Genomic DNA, 24468 nt, shown 5'->3' with positions numbered 1-24468 from the left:
CTTCTTCTCTCTTTTCTAGATTTGTTTTGTTTATGCTGTAATATTTTTACTCTTTTATGCTCATTTATTATTTGTAGTTGATTTGATTGATTGATCGTCACAGATGAATTTATTATCATATGTTTATATTTTATGGGTAAAGTATATAAATAGTCCCCAAACTATTAAGGCATTTTACATTTTAGTCACCCAACTTTTGAAACTTCCAATGCAGTCATCAAACTTTCAGTCCGTTTTCATTTTTTGTCACTGTCATTAACTCCGTTAGCTTTTGCTGATGTGGAACTTAACCTCGTTAAACCCAAATCGCGAGAAGACCTCAATGCCTCTTTCATGTTTTCAACCAACAACGGACAGAGGAGGAATGATGGCGATGAGGCACGACCGACTGGGTTTTGGTCGGAACGATGTGAGGACGGTGTGGCGAATGAAGAGCCCAATCAGTCTAAAAATGATGAAAACAAAAGGGAATTGGGGTTTTTCAATGAGTTTCGAGACCTTCTACACGGCGAACGGAGGTGAGTCTCGACAAATGACTAGTGAGGTTTTGGTCAGAATGGGGCGGCTCTCCTACTAGTACCGACAGTGAGTCACCAGAGACCGACGACGAAGATTGAGGATGGGTGTTTGAATAGTCTTCTTACAATTTGGGACGAACGGTGAACAGTGAGAATGAATCGACGGTAGAGGTGTGGTTGGGAGGTGACACAGGTGACGGGGGGTGAGCAAGAATGAGAGAAGAAGAAGAAGAAGAAGAAGAAGAAGAAGAAGAAGAATAAGATGGTTTAATGGGGTTAAGTGCCACGTCATGGGAGGTAAAGACAGTGACTAAAATGAAAACAAACAAAAAGTTTGATGATTGTATTACAAGTTTCAAAAGTTAAGTGACCAAAATGCAAGCATCATAAAAATTTGGGGACTATTTATATACTTTACCCTTATTTTATTTATTTTATGCCCATTTATTGTTGGTTTAATCGGTATATCACTTTAGCAATGTTTTCCAAGGCCCTCTTTATTGTTATTGACTTCCCTCTACAGTTGAAGAAGAATCTTCCCCCTGCTCCACCCAAGGGGGCTCCGTTGGAAGAGGTAGGCAAGTAGTTTTTCCGCTTCACTTGTTTTCCTTCTCTTTATCATCTGGAAAATGTGCCACGGTCTATTATTGCTCTCATTTTCCTTCTTTAATTGGCACTACTAGCTTTGTTATCTATAGTTTCCTACTGACTAACAAACCTAACATTGATGACAGATTTTAGTTGACAAGTATCTGTTCTAGGGGAAAATATTGAACTTCTACACTGAAAAGTCATTCTCATGTATTATTTAGACAACTAAATAAAGCAGCTTAGATTTTTTGCAGAGAAGGTGTTCATTGGAGGAGTGGATGACGAAGCTGTTATCTGACATTGACTTGTCCAGAAGTGTCACAGTAGCATCCTTTCTTGAACTAGAAGTTGCTGCGAGGTCTTGTATGTGCAATTTTACTTCATTAGCAGAACTTTAGGACTTAGTTATATTATCTTGTAAAAATAGATGTCTAATGGAATCTAAAATTATAGGTTGTCTAATTGACCCTCTATATGTGTGTATTGATATATATTATCCATAATCAAGATTAGTTTTATCATTAGCTTGGAGTTTTTACGTTTCTTATTCTTTTCAGCAGTCCAAGATTTAAATGAATGCTCTTCCAAAGCTAATATTGCTGAAAATAGCACAATTTCATCAAATAATGTTCCTCCCAATTCAGCTATATGTCATTTTGCTGGCAATTCATCAATCACATCAGATTACGGTAGTGATTCTCCTTATGAGACATCTGAGCTTGTGACACTTGGATTAGGAAGAGATGACAGTTCAGAAATTGGTTCAGGAGACCTGACAGTGGATGAAGATTTAACAGGTTCAATAGAAAAACTTGTGAAGTATGGTATTTCCAATATTGATGAGGGACTATTCATGGGACAAGCAATTTTGGAGCAGCTAGAAGATTTTCATAGGCATAAATCACACGCCATAAACATGAATGATAGTTTAGAGAAAGACGTATATAATGGAAACGGGTCCAGATCTTCACTTATTGCCGGTAATGGACTGGAACTCTTCTCTGAGATAGAGCCAGATAAGGTGGCCGGTCATACTCGGAACTTATCAACTGAAAGTGTTGGAAGTGGTGTAAGTTCTTTGAGAGGCAGCGACATGTCCATTTATGGGATTCCAAATTCATCTTTTAATGGCTCTCATGACCTTTCTGGAAATTCTGATCCTCCGTCTTCTGGAGTTACACAGATAGTTCTTCCATTGGACCAGCGTCATAAGATGAACAGTGTTCTTCTAACCATGAAGAGGAGACTAGTCACTGCAGAAACTGACATGGAGGATCTTATGGGCAGATTGAATCAAGAAATAGCAGTGAAAGGTTATCTTATGACAAAGGTGTGTGGAAGCAGTTTGATATGCTTTCGGAGATAAATTTTGAAAGCTTTCATAATTTAAATAGTTTTGTATCATTATTATTGAGATATTATCAGTATTCAGGGACTTTTGGCTGCATAGCTCAAGCTTACTACTTATATTTCCCTAATTGGTTTCCCTTTCTTTCAATTACATCCTTTGTTTGATCAACACTCGGATGAATTGTGTGCAAAGTGGCAACTTTTATATGGTTAGCATTTGGTTTTTGTACGTATCAATCTGTTGAATAATCGGGTAAAGAAAACAGAAAGAACACAAAAATTTTAACGAGGTTCAGCAATGTGTTTACGTCCTCGGTGCCTTAGGCGGCGCTAGTTTTTCATTCAATATCTCATATGTTTAAGTTACATCTCCTTTTATAATAAATAAATCCTGGTACATATTTACAAAAATAACCCCCAACCCACATAATCGTAATTCCCACTACGAGACTTTCTTTGTAAGGACAGACAAATAATGTTCGCTTCGCTCACTCCGCTCTATCCTCTGTCTTATTTACCTGTATATTTATGAGTCATACCTAACACAATCATTATTGCATTTTCTAGTATTCTCTTCCGAATGTCAAATGTTTTATCAATCATTTCATTTCATTTTCTAATGCATTTTATCTTTGGGCGCTTATTGTCCCACTAGAGGTGGAATGAGACTTATTCTTAGTAAAATATTAGCAATCTTGAGGTTGAACTGAATTAACAAATTGGAGATGCTCAGGTTAAGGATCTGGAAGTGGAACTCGAAAACACCAAACAAAAAAGTAAAGAAAACCTGCAGCAAGCTATCCTGCTTGAAAGAGAAAGGTTTACTCAAATGCAGTGGGAAATGGAAGACCTTCGAAATTGAATCCTAAACGGGTAATGCATTCAACTCCACTTTATTATTGAAATTTGTTTTCCTTCGTTATTGTCACTTGCGTGATATGGATGCCATCTGCAAATATTTTTTTCTCAATTAAGGAAAAAGATGAACTTGGCAAGATAAATTATGCTTGGAGAGGCATTGCTTATAACCGATGACTGTATGTTTCTAGTTCCTTGATTCCTTTTTTCAGTAATAACTTAACCCCCTACCCCTCACACGCCCCATAAGGTAAAAGCCAAAACTAGTTTTTGGAAACGAACCTGGTTGTTGAAGTTGTATTCAATGTTCCGTAATTTGTTTCTCAATTTTTCGAAAAATTAACCACCGCTGCTTTCTCTTGGACAAGCATCACAAATGTTATCTCGTTGCTGGTTAAATGTTCTTGTAATGTTTAATGTTTAACGCTTCACTAAAGGACAATAAAACTTGACAGGATGAGAAGCAAATAACAGAGACAATCAACCAATCTGCTGCTGAGGAGAAAGATGCAATGCTGCAAGAGTTAAATGCTACTAAGGAGCAGCTGAATGATGTATCAAAGGGATACGAAGAACTAGAGGCAAAAATCAAAAGCAGATATTAAAGTTCCAGTTAAAGAGGTCAAGTCTCTCCGGAAATCCCAAAAAGAACTGAAGCAGGAGGCTGGTCAATCCCTGTCAGAAAAATCTGAAGCTGAGGTAATTGTCTGTACTGAAGTATTTGTTATTCGTTAAGTTTCTTCTTGAGGCGTTCAACCAAAATAAAAGAAATAGAAAACCGGTAATATCTGTTGAAAATTTTCAACTTTGTTAAGCACCCTAGAGATATTAAGTGTAGTCGGAGCAAATCATTGCTCCAAGTTTCTTGCTATGTGATGTAATCTTCTGATTTTGCAGGCACAACTAGAACAGGGAAGAAAAATAATGAAGCATGTAAGAAATGAAAGAGAAAAGCTGCTCAAGGAGTGCCAGCTTCTTCACAACCGGCTTCTTGAATGCAGTATGAATTTGTCTACAGATGATGAAAATTTAATCAAAGATTCTTCCTCTGTTGAAGCATTGGATTTGTTGACCACTTCTGATGATAAAATCAGTCTCCTACTTGCTGAGGTACCTTGCTTTTGGGCTATTCAGAACTATTTCCCGAGCCTTTATGCAAATTGTTAATGTTGGTTTCTATTCTTTTATTGCTTGACCTTCCTTATCTTTTTCACCAACTAAATTCTTCCTTGTAAATAGGTGCAACTATTAGCCAAGGAAGAAGGCAATGCCTGAGATTATATTGATATCCAATTCGATAACCAATATGATACTAGAACAGATGATGAGTTAAGGAAGATCATAGCAGACATCTTCACTGAGAACGCTAAATTAAGGAGGTGAATTCTCATCTAGGGCATAGACTCGAATGTGATATAATGTCGAAGAACAAAGATACAGAAATTTCAAAAGAAAAATAATGAATCCTACAAACTGAGCCTTGTGAGTTGTAGAAGGTCACCGCTTAACCCAGCAATTAGGTGTGAAATATGACCAGCAAAGCTGTTGCCCGTGCATCATCTTCCTCTGCAAAACAGGCATAAATCCGAATATAAAATCTACGACAACAACGATGCGATGAAGACTGACTACTATGGCATTCATCTCTGTATGAACGATTGGACAATATTTTACAGATATGAAGTGATGTGTCCATTGCACAATTCTTGTTCTTAAGATATAATTGTAACAATACCTCCATATTAACAGTCACCTATCTCACGTGGCTCCACAAGAATATAAAGTGGCTTTCCATTAAGCCTACGATGTCCCTGAAAGAAAAGAAGCTAACAGTCATTGTAAAGGGCAACCAAACAATAAACCCTATTATTTTGTCTGAATGAGGGAGAAGGATTCTTTACTACCTTGACCTCCCGGAGTCCGATAACACTACCACATTCGACCACTTGAGCACCGACACGTTCTAATTAAACAACGAATCTCACGTTAGTTTCACATGACTTACGAAAAGTTATCCGAGTTTCATCAAAGCCAAAATGTTTTCTACCCAAGAGTCTAGTGGCTGCCAAGAGAGTTCCACCGGTTGCGACCAAATCATCGATCACAATAGCACGTTCTCCGGCCTCAACAGCTCCAACATGCATCTCCAAGCAGTCCCTTCCATATTCCAGCTCATAAGCTTCAGCAATCACTTCACCTACACATACATAAATCCAACAACGGGCAGTAGAGTCCAATTCCAATTATTGGGTAGGTGATTAAAAGTGGATATCCTGGGAGGCCCCTTTTGGCAATCAAAATATTCTGCAACTTGTGCTTTTGCAATTTGTTTTCTGGGTTACTGACATTTTCAGATATATATATATATATATATATATATATATATATATATATATATATATATAGAATTACTGATCTGATGAGGTCACGCCTACATAATTGACAGCACAAAAAGTCTTTTTTTCTCTTTAATAATTAGTACATTTTTTCTTCTGAAATCCACCCCCACCCACGCCCTTGACCATTGAAGCAACCCCGTTTCAATCATTTCACCCAGCACTATCTCCATTCCATATCTAAATGCTTAATATATATAAAATATTTATTATTTCATGTTTGACCTAATTCGAATTTAAATATAATCAAGATTCATATGATTATCGAACAGAACATGTGTATATGCTTAAGATATATATATATATATATATAGAAGTAATAGTACCTGGCAACTTTTTGGGTTTACGCAGAGGAACAAACTTTGCACCAATGGCTAAGGCAATCGGTGGACCAAACATGAATCCTCTAGCTTCAACTCCTGCATGAAATTTTTTTCAGCACAAGACTGTTTTATTCTTAGAAGAACAGAAGAATGGTAAAATTACGATTTTGGTGCTTGTTTTCCCAGTCCAGGGACTAAATCGGAAATCTGAGTAATAATTTGAGCAAAGAAAACGAAAAATAACAGCAAGGTGATAAATTTTTGCAAGGGGAGAAAGGAAAAACAGATTACCAGCAACGACGGAGATATTCATGTCTTTGTAGCGATCCACAAAGATGTCGACCGTGTGTTTGAATGCCTTGTGATCCAGCAACAACGTTGTTATGTCTTGGAACATTATCCCTGTTTTTTCCCCGAGAAACAAACACCCCTTTAAACCGAGTTCTTACAAAGAAAAGAAGATAGAAGAGAGAGAAAAAACCTGGTTTCGGGAAGTGAGGAACAACTCTAATGGCGTTAGATATAGCTTGTAGCCTTGGGTCTCCTTTTAGACCATTCTCAGCAGCAAACATTTCCACCATTCTTTCAACTCTCTGTGCTTGTTTTTGTCTGGTGTCTTCAATGGCAAGCTCAACTCTTTTGAAATTAAGGGAGGTACATAGATTTTCTTTTATAGAAAGAGAAGAAAGAAAATGTTTTTTTTTTCGATTTCCCTCCTAAAACTGAACCAAAAGATCAAATCTTTTGAAGCAGTTGCTTCATGTTTATGCGTGAAAGAGACAGAGAGAAAATGGTAAGTGCATTAAATACTATATAATCTGTTGTCTATTTATGTTGGGCAGACTAAATCACTATTGCTGCAAGGCATTCATGTTTTCTTCTCACCTCCTCTCAACGCACGTCAATAACACGCTTCACAATTTAATCTTTCATTTCTATTATTATAATTACTCCATTAACAAATTTTGATAAATATTTAAAAAAATCATTTGAAAATTTTAAAATAATTAAACTTCAAATTTAAAAAAATAGGAATCAATTTTTAGCTTCTAAAAAAATTAGAGATGACCCTCCTCTAACTTCAAATTAATATTGTTTTATTAATATAGGATAAGTATAATACATTATCTATTTAAAGATAACTCTCAATCAACCACTAACAATTTTGATACTCGAACTCAAAACCTCGAGGAATAATAAAATTTTTATTACCACAATTATTTGGTTCATGCAACTAAATCGAATTTGAATATGTCGTTAATAAAAACATAATTTTATTTTTTAAACCCCAACTCAGTGGGTGAGGGATGAAAGTAGGTGTAGGGACACGAGATGTCCAATAGAAGATCTACTGTGTTTTTTGAGGATGTCTCGAGCATTCAGTGAATCTAATCCAACGCTCATAAATTGGCTTTCCCGTAATCTAAAAAGGAAGATTCCATGAATTAACTTTTGCCTGTTTTTGTTTTAAAATTATTTAATTGACGGCCCAATGTATTAAAAGCATCATTAGCTGTTGTTTGTTTTCTGTTTAACGAGCAAACAAACGAACGCAGCCTAAAAGCACTTCCTTTCCTTTTATCGACTCTATCTGAATATGACGTGGCAATTCCATCTAACATCATAATATCATAAAACGTGAAACTTTAACTTAATAAATTAGTTCCTCTATTTTAATTTTTCTAAAATCTGATTATCATATTTTATATAAAAAATGATAAGTTAAACTAGCAAATTACAGATGAACTGCATATTTTTACGCTATAAAGTATAATTATATGTATTAATGTTTCATTTTTATTCAGAAAAACAATTTAATTTATTATTAGTTTATCAAATAAGTCGAGTACTAACTTAATTGCCTTTTTTACTGAACATACATTCAAATACGTTTAAATGTAGTTGACACTGCCTTACGGGTTTGGGAGAATTAAGTATTGTACAAAAAAAGGTATAAGTATAACATGGCCCATTATTGGGAGCCCCTTACTTTGTAAAATGGGTTGTATAATTTTCTTTAAACTAGGGCATTAGCTGGGCTGAATATGGGCCATCAGTTTTAGTTTGCAAAGAGTAAGGGGTTTTTGGGCCAATAGGGCAAACAGATAAATTGTTTGGGAAAATAAAGCAAGTAGAAGTTTATTTTGAGATCTATAACATTTTCTACAGTGTTCATGAAACTCATCACGTCGAAGTGACGAGTTCTAATAAAAATATTTTCTATTTAAACTCGTCTCATTAAGTTGATGAGTTCCCATAAAATATATTTTTTATAAAAAATTATATGTACCCTATTTTGCAGTTTTTTTCGGACGGATCTATTGGGCCAAAAACAAAAAACAAAGAGTATATGCAAATGTTGTCAAATGGAATGGTTAATTGCTTCGCTCATTGGTCAGATTCGATGATAAATGAATTGTTGTTATTCCTTGAGGTCTCGGGTTCGAGCATCAGGAATGTTAGGGGTATGAGCATTCAATGTTAAAATGATTGAGAATTATCTTTAAACATATTCTACATTATATTTACCATATATTTTGTTAAATGCCTATTCATATCTAAATTGGTATGTATTTAAAATACGTGGTCAAATTTGAAGTATGTGAATATTTATTGCAAATATAGTTTGAATTTATCTTATCAAATAAATAATTTTGTCATTAAGATGTTGTATTTTGTAATATATGAGGAAAAAGTATAAATTGATAAGATTAATTTTTATTTAGGATAATTGCAAGTTGTAGTATTTGTTATAGAGACTCTCAACCATTTAACAATAAACACTCAAATACTCTGACAGTCGATGGTGCTCAAACTTCAAACTTTTGAGGATAACAATCATTCTTTTAACTATCGAGGTTGTTTGGCTCATGTAAATTGATACGATACTTATTATACTTGTAGTAAATAATATTGATAGAATCTACAATAATCATATCAATCAACATTAACAGTTATTATGAGATAATTTATATTTTTCTTTCTCAATATTTTTTCCTTTTCTCTCTTTTCCCATGCACAAGAGTTATCAATTTTTTTTTCAAAAGGGTAATCATGAAAAAAATTTAAGTTTGTATTATCATCAATTCTGTCATGAGCTTGAATGGTTAATTGGGAAATTTGGGGTTTAGAGGCACAAAAAAAGAATTAGGGATTGATAAAATTGAGGATAATGTTTGGCCATAAAAAGGTGATTGTCAAAATGACAGTGTGAAGAGTGAAATAATGGGGAGTAAAAGGAACGACAACATTTTGATAAAGGCTAATGGGGAGTGGGTTGAAAAAAAGGGGACGGAGCCCAAAAAAGCCTTGGAAACAAGTCAATGGGTTATCCAACATCCTTGAGGAGGAATAGATCTGCAAATGAAGACCTACAAGCAACGAAAAAAATTGTCAAAGCCTACAACTGGAAGTAACCAACTTAGTACTTGTATAACATAAAAAAAATATGTTAGGATTGAGTCATTCATTTTTCAAACAACCTCCCAATGGGTCACCCATCCTTGGATTACTCTGGTTCAAGCACATTTAGCTACAAAGTTCTAAAGCGAATGTTCATCATTCCTTCTTAAAATCAATTGGTGATAAATAGGTGGGCCATTTTAACCTCATATCTTTGTAGCAGGTAATCATTGGTTTCCCCCAAGCCAAGGTGGATTATTGTAGGGCACCCTCCACAGTTTACCACGGCATTGCAGAGCCTCGTATCTATAGCGTGTTGTGGGCTGGCTTAGGGGCTTCGCAAGGCACACGTGGGCCTTGGTAGAATGGGTTGTCACACGCCTGATATCGCGCCCATATACGATACAATTCCTAAGGGTGATCGATAGACCCCATAACCCAACAATCACCCTCTAGCGACACCTAGGGGATTCGAACCTGCAACCTGCTCTGATACCACTTGTTAGGATCGAGTCATTCATTTTTTGAACAACTTACCAGTTGGTCACGCATCCTTGAATTACTCTGGTTCAAGCACGCTTAACTACAAAGTTCTGAAGCGAATGTTCATCATTCATTCTTAAAACAAATTGATGATAAGAATGTGGGTCATTTTAACCTCACGTTTTTGTAGCGGGTGATCACTGGTTTCCCCAAGTCAAGGTGGATTCTTGTGGGGCACCCCCACAGTTACCACGGTATTGCAGAGCCCCGCATCTATAGAGTGTTGCGGGCTGGCCTAGGGGATTCGTAAGACACACGTGGACCTCGACATGTTGGGCTGTCACGCACCTGATATCGCGCCCATACACGATAGAATCTGTAAGGGTGATCGCTGGACCCCATAACCCAATAAAATCTAATGATGTACTAAGTAATCTATGAAAATATGAATTTATTTTACCATTTCTTCTATTTCTAAACCTTATACATGTAAACAAAACAATTTTTATTTAGAGCTAGGTTGATTGATCCCAAAAAGTTACAATTTCCCCCCTTTTAAATTGTATAAGATTAAAAAGACAAATAAGATGGTGGTGACAAGAGCAAGTGAATTGCAAGAACATGTGGCAGACCAGGCGTATGAAGATATTCCAAAATGGAGGGCAGCTCAACAAGCTAGCTTAAAGGAATGCTTTTCCTCCTTGGAGATAAAATCAACTAAAATAAGGAGTTATCTGTAACAAATTCTCCAATCGATGGCCAAAAGTGTTGAGGAAGTTGAATAAATAACTTCGAAAAGTAATCTAAAAGTTGTTGAAAAACTGAAAGGTAAATATGCGGATATCTTTCGGGGTTTAATAAACATGAAAAGTATTCTTTTAGACCTTTAAAATCAATAATTTTAGCATTTAAACCTATTTTACCTCATTCTATTCCTAATGTTGCTAGTCAGTTTATGAATAAATCTTTTGGGTTAATATTGTGACTTAGGGGGAACCATCTAATATGATACAACAGGGTAGTGTGGATAAGGATAATGGAGGACCTCACTTTAATGTTCATGTCCCTGGACCAAGAATTGAACTTCAACTTTTTAATAGTACGAACCCTCGCAGTTGGATTAAAAAGTGCCAAAAAAAATTCATTTTTGTTATTCCTGAACAACAAAAAATATAAGTTACAACAATGTATTTTTCGGGAAGGTAGAAACTTGGTTTGATGCCTATGTCATGCAAAAATTGACTAGCAAAAACCCTGATGCCATTGGTGAATTTTACCCTGATGCCATTGGTGAATTTTACTGGTTGAGTGTTGAAGCACCTTTGACTGAAACACCTCTTGTTGTTCAACATCTTTTGGATAAGTACAAATATACTTTTGATGAACCCCAGAGTTTACCTCATGTGAGGTCTCATGATCATGTAATTACCTTAAAAACAGGTGCACCCTTATTAATTTAAGACCCTGTTGTTTTCCTTATCAGTGAAAATCAAAGGTGGAAGGCCAGATCAAAGAATTGTTGGCATCCTCAGTAATCCAGACCAGTAAAAGTCCTTTTGTTTCTTTATGTTTGTTGGTCAAAAAGAAAGATGAAAGTTGGAGATTTTGTGTTGACTACAGACAACTTAATCAATAGACAATCAAAAACAAATTTCCAATTCTTGTTGTTGAAGACTTACTTGATGAATTAACAGGTTCTACATATTTTTCGAAGATAGACCTACAATCTAGTTATTAGCAAATTATGATCAAACCCGAAGATGTTCCCAAGACTGTATTTCGTACTCATCAAATAAACTATGAGTTCAGGGTTATACTATTTGGGTTGATCAATGCCCCTGCTATCTTCTAAACCTAGATGAATTATGTGTTTGGATCCTACTTAAGGAAATTTATTTTGGTATTTTTCGACGATATATTGGTTTACATTCCCTCTTTGAATGCACATTTACAACACTTAAGGACTATTTTGTAGGTTTTACAACAAAATCAGTTGTTTTACAACAAAATCAGTTGTGAGATAGAAGAAATGTTTTTTGCCCAACAATAGGTTGACTACCTCGGACATATTATTTTCATTCTGGGTGGTTACGAATCCTTCCAAGGTTGAGGCTAAGCGTAACTGGAAATTACCTAAGACCTTTAAGTCACTTCGAGGATTTTTAGGACTTACTGGCTACTATAGACAATTTATTCGTAATTATGGCGAGATTAATCTACCAATAACAAACATGCTGAAAAAAGAGGGATTTAAGTGTTCTGAAGAGGAAAAATTAGCTTTTGAAATGTTGAAACAATCTATTTGTAGTGCTCTTATATTGGTCATACCAGATTTTAGTAAATAATTTTGCTTAGAGACTAATGCTAGCTCTAAGAGTATTAGAGCAATTTTATCTCAAGGTGGAAGGCCAGTAACATATCTCAGTAAAGCTTTAGGAACAAGGCATGTTGATAAATGTGTTTATAAAAAAAATACCTAGTTATATTGTTAGTTGTAAGTAAGTGGAGAAATTACCTTGACGGTAGGCCATTCATTATTAAAACTGACCATAAACCTTTCAAGCATCTATGTGGTCCAATATCGAAAGGGAAAAATAAATTTACTCATTGATGCATTTTTGAGGAGTTATGATGAAGACTCTACATTGATTCAGATTACGACTACAATAATTATTCCTGCTTGGATTGAGGAGGTAGAAACTTCATACATTAATGATGAAGTAGCTTTGAAAATGATTATTGATTTGACAACAAAAAATAGGGGTTTAAAAGACTGGACATTCAACAAAGGAATTTTATGTTTTAAAGAGAAAGTATATGTTCGTATTTTTGGTGACTTACGAACAAGGTTAATCCACACTATGCATGATTCTCCTTTGGGTGGGCATTCTGAAGGACAAGCTACTTATAAACGCTTGAAGTCATGTTATTTCTGGCCAGGGTAGAAACCTATGGTGTTACTAAACGTACAATGATGTGAAGTTTGTCAACGAATTAAGCCAGAACACGTGGGTAAACATGGGTTACTACAACCATTACCTATTCCATCTCATGCTCGGGAAATTATTACTTTGGATTTCATTGAAGGGTTGCCTACTTCACTAAAATACAACTGTATTTTAGTAGTTGTGGAAAATTTTCTAAATACAACCATTTTATTAGACTGACACATCCTTACACTGTTACAAAAGTGCAATACAATACTTAGATATTGTTAGATTTGTCTAGAAATTAAGTTGACAAGTTGGAAATTTCATCTTGGTTGGTGGCCAACTTATTGGAAATTTCATCTTGGTTGGTGGCCAAACTTTGAACATGTGAATTTCATATTTGGTGGCTAACTTGTACACATTGGAAAATTCTTTGGTAGGTGGCCAAACTTTGAACATATTGTTCTTGAAACTCAACTATAAATAGGCCTAAGTATTTCCATTAGAAATCATCCCAAAAACAAGTTCTCTCTTCCTCTTGTATTCTTCATTCTCCCACTCTGGGAATTCCAAAGAATTCCATTTGTTGTAATATTGGCGATATAGTGAAGTTATCATCCGGTGTGGTGCCCGAGGAGTAGACGATATTCTCGTCGAACCTCGTAAATTTGGTGTGTTCTCTCATTTATTGTTTTTTATTCGGTTCTTTTCCATTGTGTTTCAATATTCAATAGTTTGACAGGTTTATCCGCTATGCAACCTTTGGTGGTTTTAATCTTGACATTTTAGGTCAATTTTAAAACTACGTTCATGTGGGAAATAACCCGTTTTCCCCAACAATTGGTATCAGAGCTTCGGTTGAGGTTATCCTGGTGGTTTCGTTGCTGAAAAGATACAGTTCGTGATATTGAATATTGTTCGTTAGAATTAAAATGCCAAAATACAGATCAGTTGAGACATCAAGCTCTTCATCTGGACCGGTGAGGAGGGTGATATCAAATGCAAATTTCTCGGTGGAGTTGTTCGATGGATCCGGTCATTTTGGCATGTGGCAAGGCGAGGTGTTAGACGCTTTATTCCAACAAGGCCTAGACATCGCCATTGAGGAAGAAAAGCCCGAATATATGGAGGAGAAAGAATGGGGAACAATCAATCGTTTGGCGTGCAGCACGATTCAATCTTGTCTTTCCAGGGAGTAGAAGTATGGCTACAAGAACGAGACTTCTGCAAGTAAGATGTGGAAAGCTTTGGAGGAAAAATTCCTGAAGAAAAGCTCTCAGAATCGTCTCCACATGAAGAAAAGATTGTTCATATTTGATTATCAACCAGGCACCAGTATGAATGAACACATCACTACGTTCAATGAGCTAGCGGAAGACTTATTGGGCATGGATGAAACCTTAAAAGATGAAGATTTGGCTTTGATGTTGTTGTCATCTCTTCCAGATTAATTTGAGTACCTTGAGACAACGTTACTTCATGGTAAGGATAATGTTACCCTTAAATATGTAACTGCTGCTTTGTATAGTTATGAACTCAGGAAGAAAACCAAGAAGGAGAGCAAGTACAAAGCAGCAGAGGGCATGGTGGCAAGAGGTCGCTCGAAAAGTCAAAAGCCAAAGTGGAGAGGGAGATCAAAGTCGAAGTCCAGACTGGGAAAAGATGAATGTGCCTTTTGTCATGAGAAAGGCCATTGTAAGAAAGATTGTCCGAAACTGAAGAAGAAATGAAAAACTGCTCTAGATGCATGTGTTGCAGAGCATGATGCACATGACTCTGACATATCATTGGTTGCTTCATCAACAACATTCCATTCCGATGAGTGGATATTAGATTCGAGTTGCACCTATCATATGTCCCCTAATCGGGAGTGGTTCTCCGATTTAGTGGAACTAAATGCAGGAGTTGTTTATATGGGCAATGACAATGCCTGTAAAACTGTTGGGATAGGTTCAATTTGATTGAAGAATCAAGATGGATCAACCAAAGTTCTGACGGATGTCCGATACGTGCCCAGTTTGAAGAAAAATCTCATATCGTTGGGAGCCTTAGAATCCAAATGCTCGGTAGTCGCTATGAGAGATGGAGTTTTAAAAGTCACATATGGCGCACTTGTGATGATGAAGGGCATCAGGAAAAATAATTTGTATTACTACCAAGGTAGTACAATTATTGGAGCAGTTGCAGTAGTTTTCGGAGGTGATGATTTGGACGCAACCCAGTTGTGGCATATGCAGTTGGGACATGCTGGAGAGAAATCATTGCAAATTCTGGTAAAGAAAGGATTGTTAAAAGTTGCAAAGGCTTGCAAATTGAACTTTTGCGAGCATTGTGTTCTGGGAAAGCAGAAGAGAGTGAAGTTTGGCACCACTATACATAATACAAAAGGTATTGAAGATTATATTCACTCAGATGTATGGGGTCCTTCAAAGACATCGTCTTTGGGAGGAAACCATTATTTTGTAACTTTTGTAGATGACTTTTCCAGAAGAGTTTGGGTGTATCCGATGAAGTCTAAAGATGAAGTGCTTCAAATTTTCCTGAAATGGAAAAATATGATCGAGAACCAGACTGGTAGAAAGATCAAACGTCTTAGGACGGAAAATAGAGGGGAATATAAAAGTGACCCATTCTTTGACGTTTGCCATAAGTATGGTATTTTCGACACTTCACTGTTAGGCATACACCACAACAGAATGGGGTGGCAGAGCATATGAATCGAACACTATTGGAGAAAGTTCGATGTATGTTGTCTAATGCTGGGTTAGGCAAGGCATTTTGGGCTGAGGCTGTGACATATGCTGGCCATCTCATTAATCATCTACCGTCATCAGCGATAGGAGGAAAAACACCATTGGAGGTATGGTCTGGAAAACCTGCTACTAATTATGATTCCTTACATGTATTTGGATCCACTGCTTATTATCATGTGAAGGAATCCAAGCTTGATCCGAGAGCAAAGAAGGCTCTCTTTATGGGAATCACCCATAGAGTGAAGGGATTCCGCCTTTGGTGTTTAGACACCAAGAATATAATTTGTAGCAGAGATGTTACCTTTGATGAATCTGCCCTAGTAAATAAGGTAACAAGTGAAGTTGTCCAGACAAGTAGTACTCCGCAGCAGGTGGAGCATACTCCAAAACAGGTGGAGTTTCAGCAGATAATGGTCCCAGAAGTTGATGCAACTGATTCTTCAACTCCAATAGAAGAATCAGAAGATGAAGAGGTTCAAACCCAATAACCATTGGAGATACCAGAAACACTTACAGTTACAAGGCCAAGGAGAGAAATTCGTAGACCTGCTCGATTTGTTGATATGGTGGCCTATGCTCTTCCAGTTGTTGATGATGATATCCCTATCACTTACCAAGAAGCAATACAAAGCTTGGAAAGTGATAAGTGGAAAAGTGCCATGGATGAAGAAATGTAATCTCTCCAAAAGAACGACACTTGGAAACTGGCACAATTACCGAAAGGTAAAAGAGCCATTGGATGCAAGTGGGTATTTATAAAGAAAGATGGATCTCATAACAAGAAATATGTTCGCTACAAGGCACGGTTGGTAGCTAAAGGCTACGCTCAAAAGGAGGGAATCGACTATAATGAAGTATTTTCCCCTGTTGTGAAGCATTCCTCCATTAGAATATTGTTGGCCTTGGTAGCACAGTTGAATTTGGAGCTAGCTCAACTTGATGTAAAGACGGCTTTCTTGCACGGTGATTTAGAAGAGGAGATCTATATGACACAGCCAGAAGGATACAAATATGGTGGTTATGAGAAATGGGTTTGTAAGCTGAACAAATCACTATATGGATTGAAGCAATCTCTGAGGCAGTGGTACAAACGATTTGATAGCTTTATGAGGAGGAAAAAGTATACTAGAAGCAAATATGATCATTGTGTGTATTTGCAAAAGCTCAAAGATGGATCTTTCATTTATCTTCTCTTGTACGTTGACGATATGTTGATCGCTTGGAAGAGTCAAAAGGAGATAGACAAATTAAAGGCTCAGTTGAATCAAGAGTTTGAGATGAAAGATCTAGGTGAGGCCAAGAAGATTCTTGGTATGGAGATAAGCAGAGATAGACAGAGAGGGAATCTTTGTTTAACACAGAAGCAATATCTGAGAAAGGTATTACAATGTTTTGGCATGAATGAAAATACCAAACATGTAAGTATCCCATTGGCTTCTCATTTGAAACTTAGTTCTCAATTATCTCCTAAAACTAACGAAGAACGAGTGTATATGGCAAAAGTTCCATATGCTAATGCAGTTGGGAGCTTGATGTATGCAATGGTGTATATGCGTCCTGATATTTCACAAGCAGTTGGAGTTGTGAGCAGGTACATGTATGATCCTGGAGAAAGACATTGGCAAGTTGTGAAATGGATTCTACGATATCTCCAACAAACCGTGGATGTTGGTTTAGTTTTTGAACATGATGAAGCACTTGGTCAGTGTATGGTTGGATATATTGATTCCGATTATGCTGGTGATTTGGATAAGCGTCGATCAACTACTGGTATTTGTTTACTCTTGCTAAAGCCCCAGTAAGTTGGAAGTCTACATTGCAATCAACGGTGTCCTTGTCTACTACAGAGGCAGAATACATGGCAGTTTCAGAGGCTGTAAAGGAAGCAATTTGACTTAACGGGTTGATGGAAGACTTGGGAGTTGTTCAAAGTCACATTAGTCTCTATTGTGACAGTCAGAGCGCTATTCACTTAGCAAAAAATCAAGTCTACCATTCAAGGACTAAGCATATCGACGTGAGGTATCATTTTGTGAGGGAGATCTTTAAAGAAGGAAAGATTCTACTTCAAAAAATTGCGAAATCAAAAAAATCCTACAGATATGATGACCAAGGTGGTAACGGTAATCAAGTTCAATCATTGTTTGAACTTGATTAACATCCTGAAAGTATGAACACCTTCGGGTGTGTGGCGCTACAAATTTGGGGAGTTGAAGAAGTTGAGTAGGCTTGGTAATTTCAAGCCAAGGTGGAGATTTGTTAGATTTGTCTAGAAATTAAGTTGACAAGTTGGAAATTTCATCTTGGTTGGTGGCCAAACTTTGAACATGTGAATTTCATATTTGGTGGCTAACTTGTACACATTGGAAAATTCTTTGGTAGGTGGCCAAACTTTGAACATATTGTTCTTGAAACTTAACTATAAATAGGCCTAAGTATTTCCATTAGAAATCATCCCAAAAACAAGTTCTCTCTTCCTCTTGTATTCTTCATTCTCCCACTCTGGGAATTCCAAAGAATTCCATTTGTTGTAATATTGGCGATATAGTGAAGTTATCATCCGGTGTGGTGCCTGAGGAGTAGACGATATTCTCGTCGAACCTCGTAAATTTGGTGTGTTCTCTCATTTATTGTTTTTTATTTGGTTCTTTTCCATTGTGTTTCAATATTCAATAGTTTGACAGGTTTATCCGCTGTGCAACCTTTGGTGGTTTTAATCTTGACATTTTAGGTCAATTTTAAAACTATGTTCGTGTGGGAAATAACCTGTTTTCCCCAACAGATACAATATATAAATTACATGGTCAACCTTTGTGATTATTTTAGACAAAAACAGAACTTTCACAAGTCTGTTATGGAAAAAGTTCTTGAAATAGTTAAGGACTTCTACTATATTCAACAGTGCCTACCATTATGAGATAGATGGTCAGATAAAGAGAGTAAATCAATGCCTAAAACAATATTTAAGGGCTTTATGCTTTTTGAAGCCAAAGGATTGGGCTAAATGGCTTCCACAGGTAGAGTGGTGATATAACACTAACTAACACACTATCATCATAACAACCCCATTTGAAGCTATGTATGGATATAAACCCTCATTACTATCCCCTACTATAGATTCATCATAACAATAGGCTCAAGACATCATTCAAAAGCAGGATCGACTAAACAAAGTATTAAAGGAAAATCTCTTGAGAGTTTAGTATCGCATGAAGCAAAATGCAGATAAAAAAAGAATTGAAAGACAATTTCAAATTGGGGATGAAGTATACCTGAAACTTCAACCATATCGCCAAACATCAGTAGCACTTCAAAAGAACTTAAAGCTCATTGCAAGATTTTATGGACCCTACAAAGTAATAAAAAAATTGATTTACTTGCATGTTGTTTACAGTTACTTCAAACATCAAAAATTGATTTTGTGTTTCATATCAGTCTACTGAAGAAAAGGATTGGTTCTCATAACGTTACCTCTTTGGACCCTTTTGAGGTTGGAAGTGATGATCAGTTACGCATGTATCCAGCCATGGTTCTTGACAAAAGGGTTGTAAAAAGCAACAATCATGCAGTCACTCAACTTTTGATCCAATGATCGAACTTGGAACCTGATAATTCCACTTGGGAATATTAAACGATCTTGAAGTCATAATTTATTGACTTCGATCCTTGGGGACAAGGACCCACTACAAGAAGTTTAAATGGTGAATTAGGAAATTTAGGGTTTAAAGGCACACAAAAATTAGAGGTTATTAAAATTAGGGATAATGTTCAGCTAGAAAACGATGATTGTCAAAATGATAGTGTGAAAAATACATTAATGGGGAGTAAAAGGAACAACGTCGTTTTGATAGAGGCTAATAAGGAGTTGACTGACAGAAAGGGGATGAAACCTAAAGAAGCCATGTAAACATGCCAGGGGCTTGTTCAACATCCTTGAGAAGGAAGAGATATATAAAGGAGGATTTACAAGTAACATAAAAAATTGTCAAAGCCTACAACTAGCAGTAACCAATATAGTATCTATATAGCACAAAAGGAATCTACTGATGTACTAAGTAATCTATGAAAAATCAATGAAAAATCTGAATTTTTTTTACCCATTCTTCTATTTTTAAACCTCTTATCTTCAAACATAACAAATTCTCTACTTAAACTAAAAGGAGATGAAACATGATCAATCAATCAATTCAATCACTTGTACCCAAACATTTAATTTGGGATCTACAGCAAATTGAACAGTTCCCCACGGAATTCGTCACACCGTGGGATATAATTTTTTAATGGGTCGTGTCAGGTGGGCCCCACACCTGGAATTAAAAAAATTATATCTTGAGGGACTCGTCACGCCAATTTTTTTTTAATTTTTAAAAGAAAATTAAAAAAATAATATTTACGTGACGAGTTCCAACGACAATAATTTTGACTTTTTTTATCGTTGGTAAATGATCGATTTTTTTATTAAATTTCAATGGAACTCGTTACCCTTGTGTGATGAGTTCCAACGTTTATTTTCAGTTTGAAAAAACTAGCCGTTGGGTAGGGTAGTATAAATAGAGTTTTGGGTTGGATGGATTTTTCACTTGTAATTAAACATTCTACTGAAAGCAAAAACTTTTATATTGAAGAATTTATGTTGAAATGACATCAAGAGATAAATGTTACGTCTTGATGAAGTTCATATTTAATCGATCGAGTTGACAATAGTAAGTTTAATTTGTTTTATTTCATTTTAGTTTTGAAAAAATTGTAGTATTAATAATAATTATTATATGTAATTGTATTAAATAATTTATTTTCAAATTGTAGCGAGAATAACAAATCATTCGTCATCATCGAGGAATGACGAATGAAGAGTCATATCAACGGATGGTGATATATCTTTCACAATCCGGATTATATGGAGCGACTTTTCTTCGCAGATTTAAGGTGATACTGACATTGATATCGACGTTGATTGAGTGATGGAGGTCCGAAGTTGGTACGCGACATCTTCCAAAGTTATCGTCACTTCACCGTAAGGTAAATGAAACGTATGTGTTTCGGGCCTCCATCGCTCAATCAAAGCCGATATCAATGCCGACATCACCTTAAATTCGTGAAAAAATGTCGCTTCATATAATCCGGATTGTGAAAGATATATATTATCATTCGCTGATGTGGCTCTTCATTCGTCATTCCTCGATGACGAATGGTTCGTTCTTCTCGCTATGATTTGAAAATAAATTATTTAATTCAATTACACAAAATAATTATTATTAATACTATAATTTTGTCAAAACTAAAATGAAATAAAACAAATTAAACTTACCATTTTCAACTCGATCGACGAAATATGAACTTCATCAAGACATAACATTTCATCTCTTGATGCCATTTCAACACAAATGTTTTTGTTCTCAATAGAATGTTTGATTACAAGTGAAAAATCTATCCAACCCAAACCTCTATATATATTACCCTACCCCAATAACTAGTTTTTTCAAACTAAAAATAGTCGTTGGAACTCGTCACACTGGCGTGATGAGTTCCATTGAAATTTAATAAAAAATTCGACCGTTTACCAACGATCAAAAAATTCAAAATTATAGTCATTAGAACTCGTCACACCGGCGTGACGAGTTTCATGGAGATAAAATATATATTTTTTTAATTTTCTTTTAAAAAATTTAAAAAAATTAGCATGACAAGTCTCTCAAGGTATATATTTTTTTAATTCCGAGTGTGAGGCTCACCTAACATGACCTATTAACAATTATATTTTATAGAACTCGTCACGCCGATGTGATGAATTTTGTGGAGATTATTTAATTTAGTGTACATCCCAAATTAAATGTTTGGGTAACCTAAAGACTAAATAATTTAGCCGGTTGCCCGAATAGGCCAATTTGACCAAAGAAAGTCCCCCACTTTTAATTTTCTTGTTCACTGCTTATAACTTTGGGGTTGGTACAGTACTGCTTTTGTTTTGGTCAGTTCATCAGTCTATATGAATAAAGAAAACCCCAAAAAGAATTAAGCTACACTCACATTTCTACACAGCTCTTGCCATTGTTTCACTTTGAAGGAGCACTCTACTCCTTCTTCTTCTTTCAAGAATCGCCATTGAAGATGCCTAGACCGGGTCCAAGGCCTTATGTTTGTGAGAGAAGAGCTTGGCACAGTGATAGACACCAACCCATGCGAGGCTCCCTCATTCAAGAAATTTTCAGGTTAGTTTTCCATTTCTTTCATGTATTCAAAGTTGATTTTTTTAAATGTATATATATATTTTTTGGTTTAGAGTTGTAAATGAGATTCATAGCTCTGCAATTAAGAAAAACCGGGAATGGCAAGAGAAGCTCCCTGCTGTTGTTTTAAAAGCTGAAGAAATAATGTATTCCAAAGCCAATTCTGAGGTATTTTTTTTTGGTGCTTGTGTTTAGTTTTAAAATGAAAAAGAACACGCCTTGAGCTTTGTGTTTTTATGGTGTTTGTATATTTGCACAGGCTGAGTATATGGACCTCAAGACTCTGGGGGATCGAACAAATGATGCCATTAACACAATCATTAGACGTGATGAGAGTACTGAAACTGGAGAGCTTCTTCTACCTTGTATTGAAGGTACTGTTTTTGCTTTGCATGATGATTTAATCTGTTTGATTTTGAAGCTAAATGTGCATATTTGCAAATTGGAATTCTTTTGTTGCTTGATTCTGGCTTTAATCATGATAAAAAGTGTTGCTTGATTCTGCCTTGTTGTTGGTTAGCTGCTCTGAATTTGGGCTGCAAGCCGAGAAGAATTTTGAGGAGCCAACGGAATTGTAACCTGCGGTGTTACCTTAATCCGGTACCTCAAGAAGCTGGCAACATTGCTCGAGGAAATGTCACAGAGAACTTGCATTGCATGTCTACTTATTCCGGCTTCATGAAACCAACAACAACGATGAATGCAACTCATTTGGGGTTTGCATCTGAGAATGGTTATCTTCCTAGTAACAATCCGTGCTTACCTAAAGAGAAGTATCCTCCTAATTTGTATTTGTCCTCCCTTCTATTCTACGGAAACCACCGTAGATTCGAAGAGCCACATCATGGTTTCGGGGTCTTCCCAAAGTTAATTTCCAATACGGTGGAGCATGCTAAGACGGGTTACATCCATAACTTTGTGGATTCTTCGAATAAGATGAACCAAACAGATGCACTAAATGCTTCTATGAACCCACATGAATTTGCCTGTGATCTATCATTGCGGTTGGGCTCCCTTTCAACACCTTGCTCAAGTGTTAGAAATGGTCAGCTTCGGGAAACAGGAAAAAGCAACTCCACCTTGCTCAATGGAGATGATCGCTTGAACTCAACCTCAAACGAAGGGAGCTTTGAAGGTGATTCCATGAACGTAGATGCAACAATGAGAAAGCGAAAGGCGATATATGGTCTGGCAACTGATCAGCAATTTCGTTTGCCTTCAAAGCTTCCCTACGGTCATTTAACCGGAAAAATGAAAACCGCAGAATCCTAGACTGCCCCGTAAATCCCCTTAACATTGGCTTTGGTGAGTATATGTGCTGCTGAGAAATCTCTTTTCCTTTTTTCACAATCTTTTCTGTAGTTAATAGATTTTGCGTTGAAGTGTGCGAAAATGTTTGCAAGAATGTAAGGTGTAAATGTTTTGAGTGAAGTTTCAATTAGATGAGCTGATCTTTTCGTCTTACATGTTGACTGTTATTGCTTGTAAAACTCTATATACATATAAATATATATATATAATTAGGGACATAACCAAAACTAAATATTTATTGGAGCCGGAATATTATACTATTTAAGAAAAATATAAAGATCTATTAGGTATTTAAACTCGAAATTCAGCATTAACAAGCGACCTTAGTGATTAAGGGGATTGTTGTTATCCTTGAGGTCCCGAGTTCAAGCATTGCGTATGTAGGGGTATGAGCGTTCATTGTCAAATAGTTGAAAGTCTTTGTACATATACTACCTTGTATTCACCTTAAATTTATAATAAAAAACTCAAAATTCACAAGATCACTTCTAATTTATCTAATATCTAAACTTACAATGACCTAAATTGTAATTATACTAAAAATTTGAGAACATGTACTTATCATTCTTTAGTTCGACCATTACTTGATTAAATATTTAATAAATTTTTATATTTTTAAATTTAAATATTTATTTTTATATGAACCAAAATACTATTAAATCATGATTAAATATTTAATAAATTTTTATATTTTTTAAATTTAAATATTTATTTTTATATGCGATGCCCCTTAAACCCTAAAAGAGCTTCGTCCTTGTATATAACCCCATGATAAGCTATTCCTTGTATAATATTCCAAAGGATGAGAAAGGTCCATAAAATAATTTATCTGATAACTAATTTGATTGGTTGGTTTTGGATTAAGTATGGCTAAACCTGATGACTACTACATGAAAATCTAAAAAAAGATACATTTTTGTTTGTATGAGTAGGGGACAAAGGTCTCTTTACAAAAACCTAACCATTATTATTGAGTCCATAATCCATATGCTTTGAGTGTCGTATGTGGACCTTGTATACTTGTTCAAATGAGGAAAGAGTGGGAATTATTAATGAACGACTGTGGGTGTGGGGGAGCTTCTTCTCAGTTGAGTACTGATGGGGTCATATTTTAATCTTTTTCGGTTACATATCAACGGTAGCGGATTTAGAAATTTAAAAATGCAGTTCAAAATTTTAATAGATATTTAAATTTTTTTATTTTTTTCATTTTTTTTTAACATATTAAACTAAATTTCATTTTTTATGAATAATAGGATGCACTTGACCCCTAAGGGAGTGTTTGGTTCATGGATTGTGGGATTCCCATGAGATGAGAATCCTATA

General features: G+C 35.8%; 2 protein-coding genes and 1 pseudogene across 2 annotated transcripts; 2 read left to right on the top strand and 1 right to left on the bottom strand.

Moving 5' to 3' along the window:
* The first annotated feature begins 367 nt into the window (after positions 1–367).
* LOC120183695 lies at positions 368–4636 on the top strand (annotated as a pseudogene).
* A 102-nt stretch (positions 4637–4738) lies between these two features.
* LOC120183735 (adenine phosphoribosyltransferase 5-like) lies at positions 4739–6809 on the bottom strand. The gene is made up of 7 exons (XM_039188376.1): positions 6518–6809; positions 6328–6438; positions 6040–6132; positions 5365–5514; positions 5222–5280; positions 5053–5128; positions 4739–4883 (listed from the first exon to the last, which is right to left on the bottom strand). The coding sequence occupies exons 1-6, from the start codon at positions 6615–6617 to the stop codon at positions 5060–5062; spliced, it is 582 nt and encodes a 193-aa protein (XP_039044307.1). The 5' UTR covers positions 6618–6809; the 3' UTR covers positions 4739–4883; positions 5053–5059.
* Positions 6810–21559: 14750 nt separating this feature from the next.
* Positions 21560–23156, top strand: LOC120183737. The gene is made up of 4 exons (XM_039188377.1): positions 21560–21813; positions 21885–21999; positions 22091–22205; positions 22352–23156. Exons 1-4 carry the CDS (start codon positions 21713–21715, stop codon positions 23101–23103), a joined length of 1083 nt encoding a protein of 360 aa, XP_039044308.1. The 5' UTR covers positions 21560–21712; the 3' UTR covers positions 23104–23156.
* Positions 23157–24468: the final 1312 nt, after the last annotated feature.

The sequence above is a fragment of the Hibiscus syriacus genome, unplaced genomic scaffold, assembly GCF_006381635.1.
Source record: "Hibiscus syriacus cultivar Baekdansim isolate YM2019G1 unplaced genomic scaffold, ASM638163v2 tig00112801_pilon, whole genome shotgun sequence".
NCBI lineage: Eukaryota > Viridiplantae > Streptophyta > Magnoliopsida > Malvales > Malvaceae > Hibiscus > Hibiscus syriacus.
This window is presented reverse-complemented; position numbering and strand designations above follow the sequence as displayed.

Bases quoted from the DNA above. Each gene is read 5' to 3' on its own strand.
- LOC120183735 (XM_039188376.1), bottom strand. From the start codon at position 6,617: ATGGTGGAAATGTTTGCTGCTGAGAATGGTCTAAAAGGAGACCCAAGG. The intron at 6,439-6,517 runs GTTTTTTCTCTC...GGGAAAAAACAG, and splicing joins TCCTCACTTCCCGAAACCAG to GGATAATGTTCCAAGACATA. The intron at 5,129-5,221 runs GTAGTAAAGAAT...CTTTTCTTTCAG, and splicing joins TCGGACTCCGGGAGGTCAAG to GGACATCGTAGGCTTAATGG.
- LOC120183737 (XM_039188377.1), top strand. From the start codon at position 21,713: ATGCCTAGACCGGGTCCAAGGCCTTATGTTTGTGAGAGAAGAGCTTGG. The intron at 22,000-22,090 runs GTATTTTTTTTT...ATATTTGCACAG, and splicing joins ATTCCAAAGCCAATTCTGAG to GCTGAGTATATGGACCTCAA. The intron at 22,206-22,351 runs GTACTGTTTTTG...GTTGTTGGTTAG, and splicing joins TCTTCTACCTTGTATTGAAG to CTGCTCTGAATTTGGGCTGC.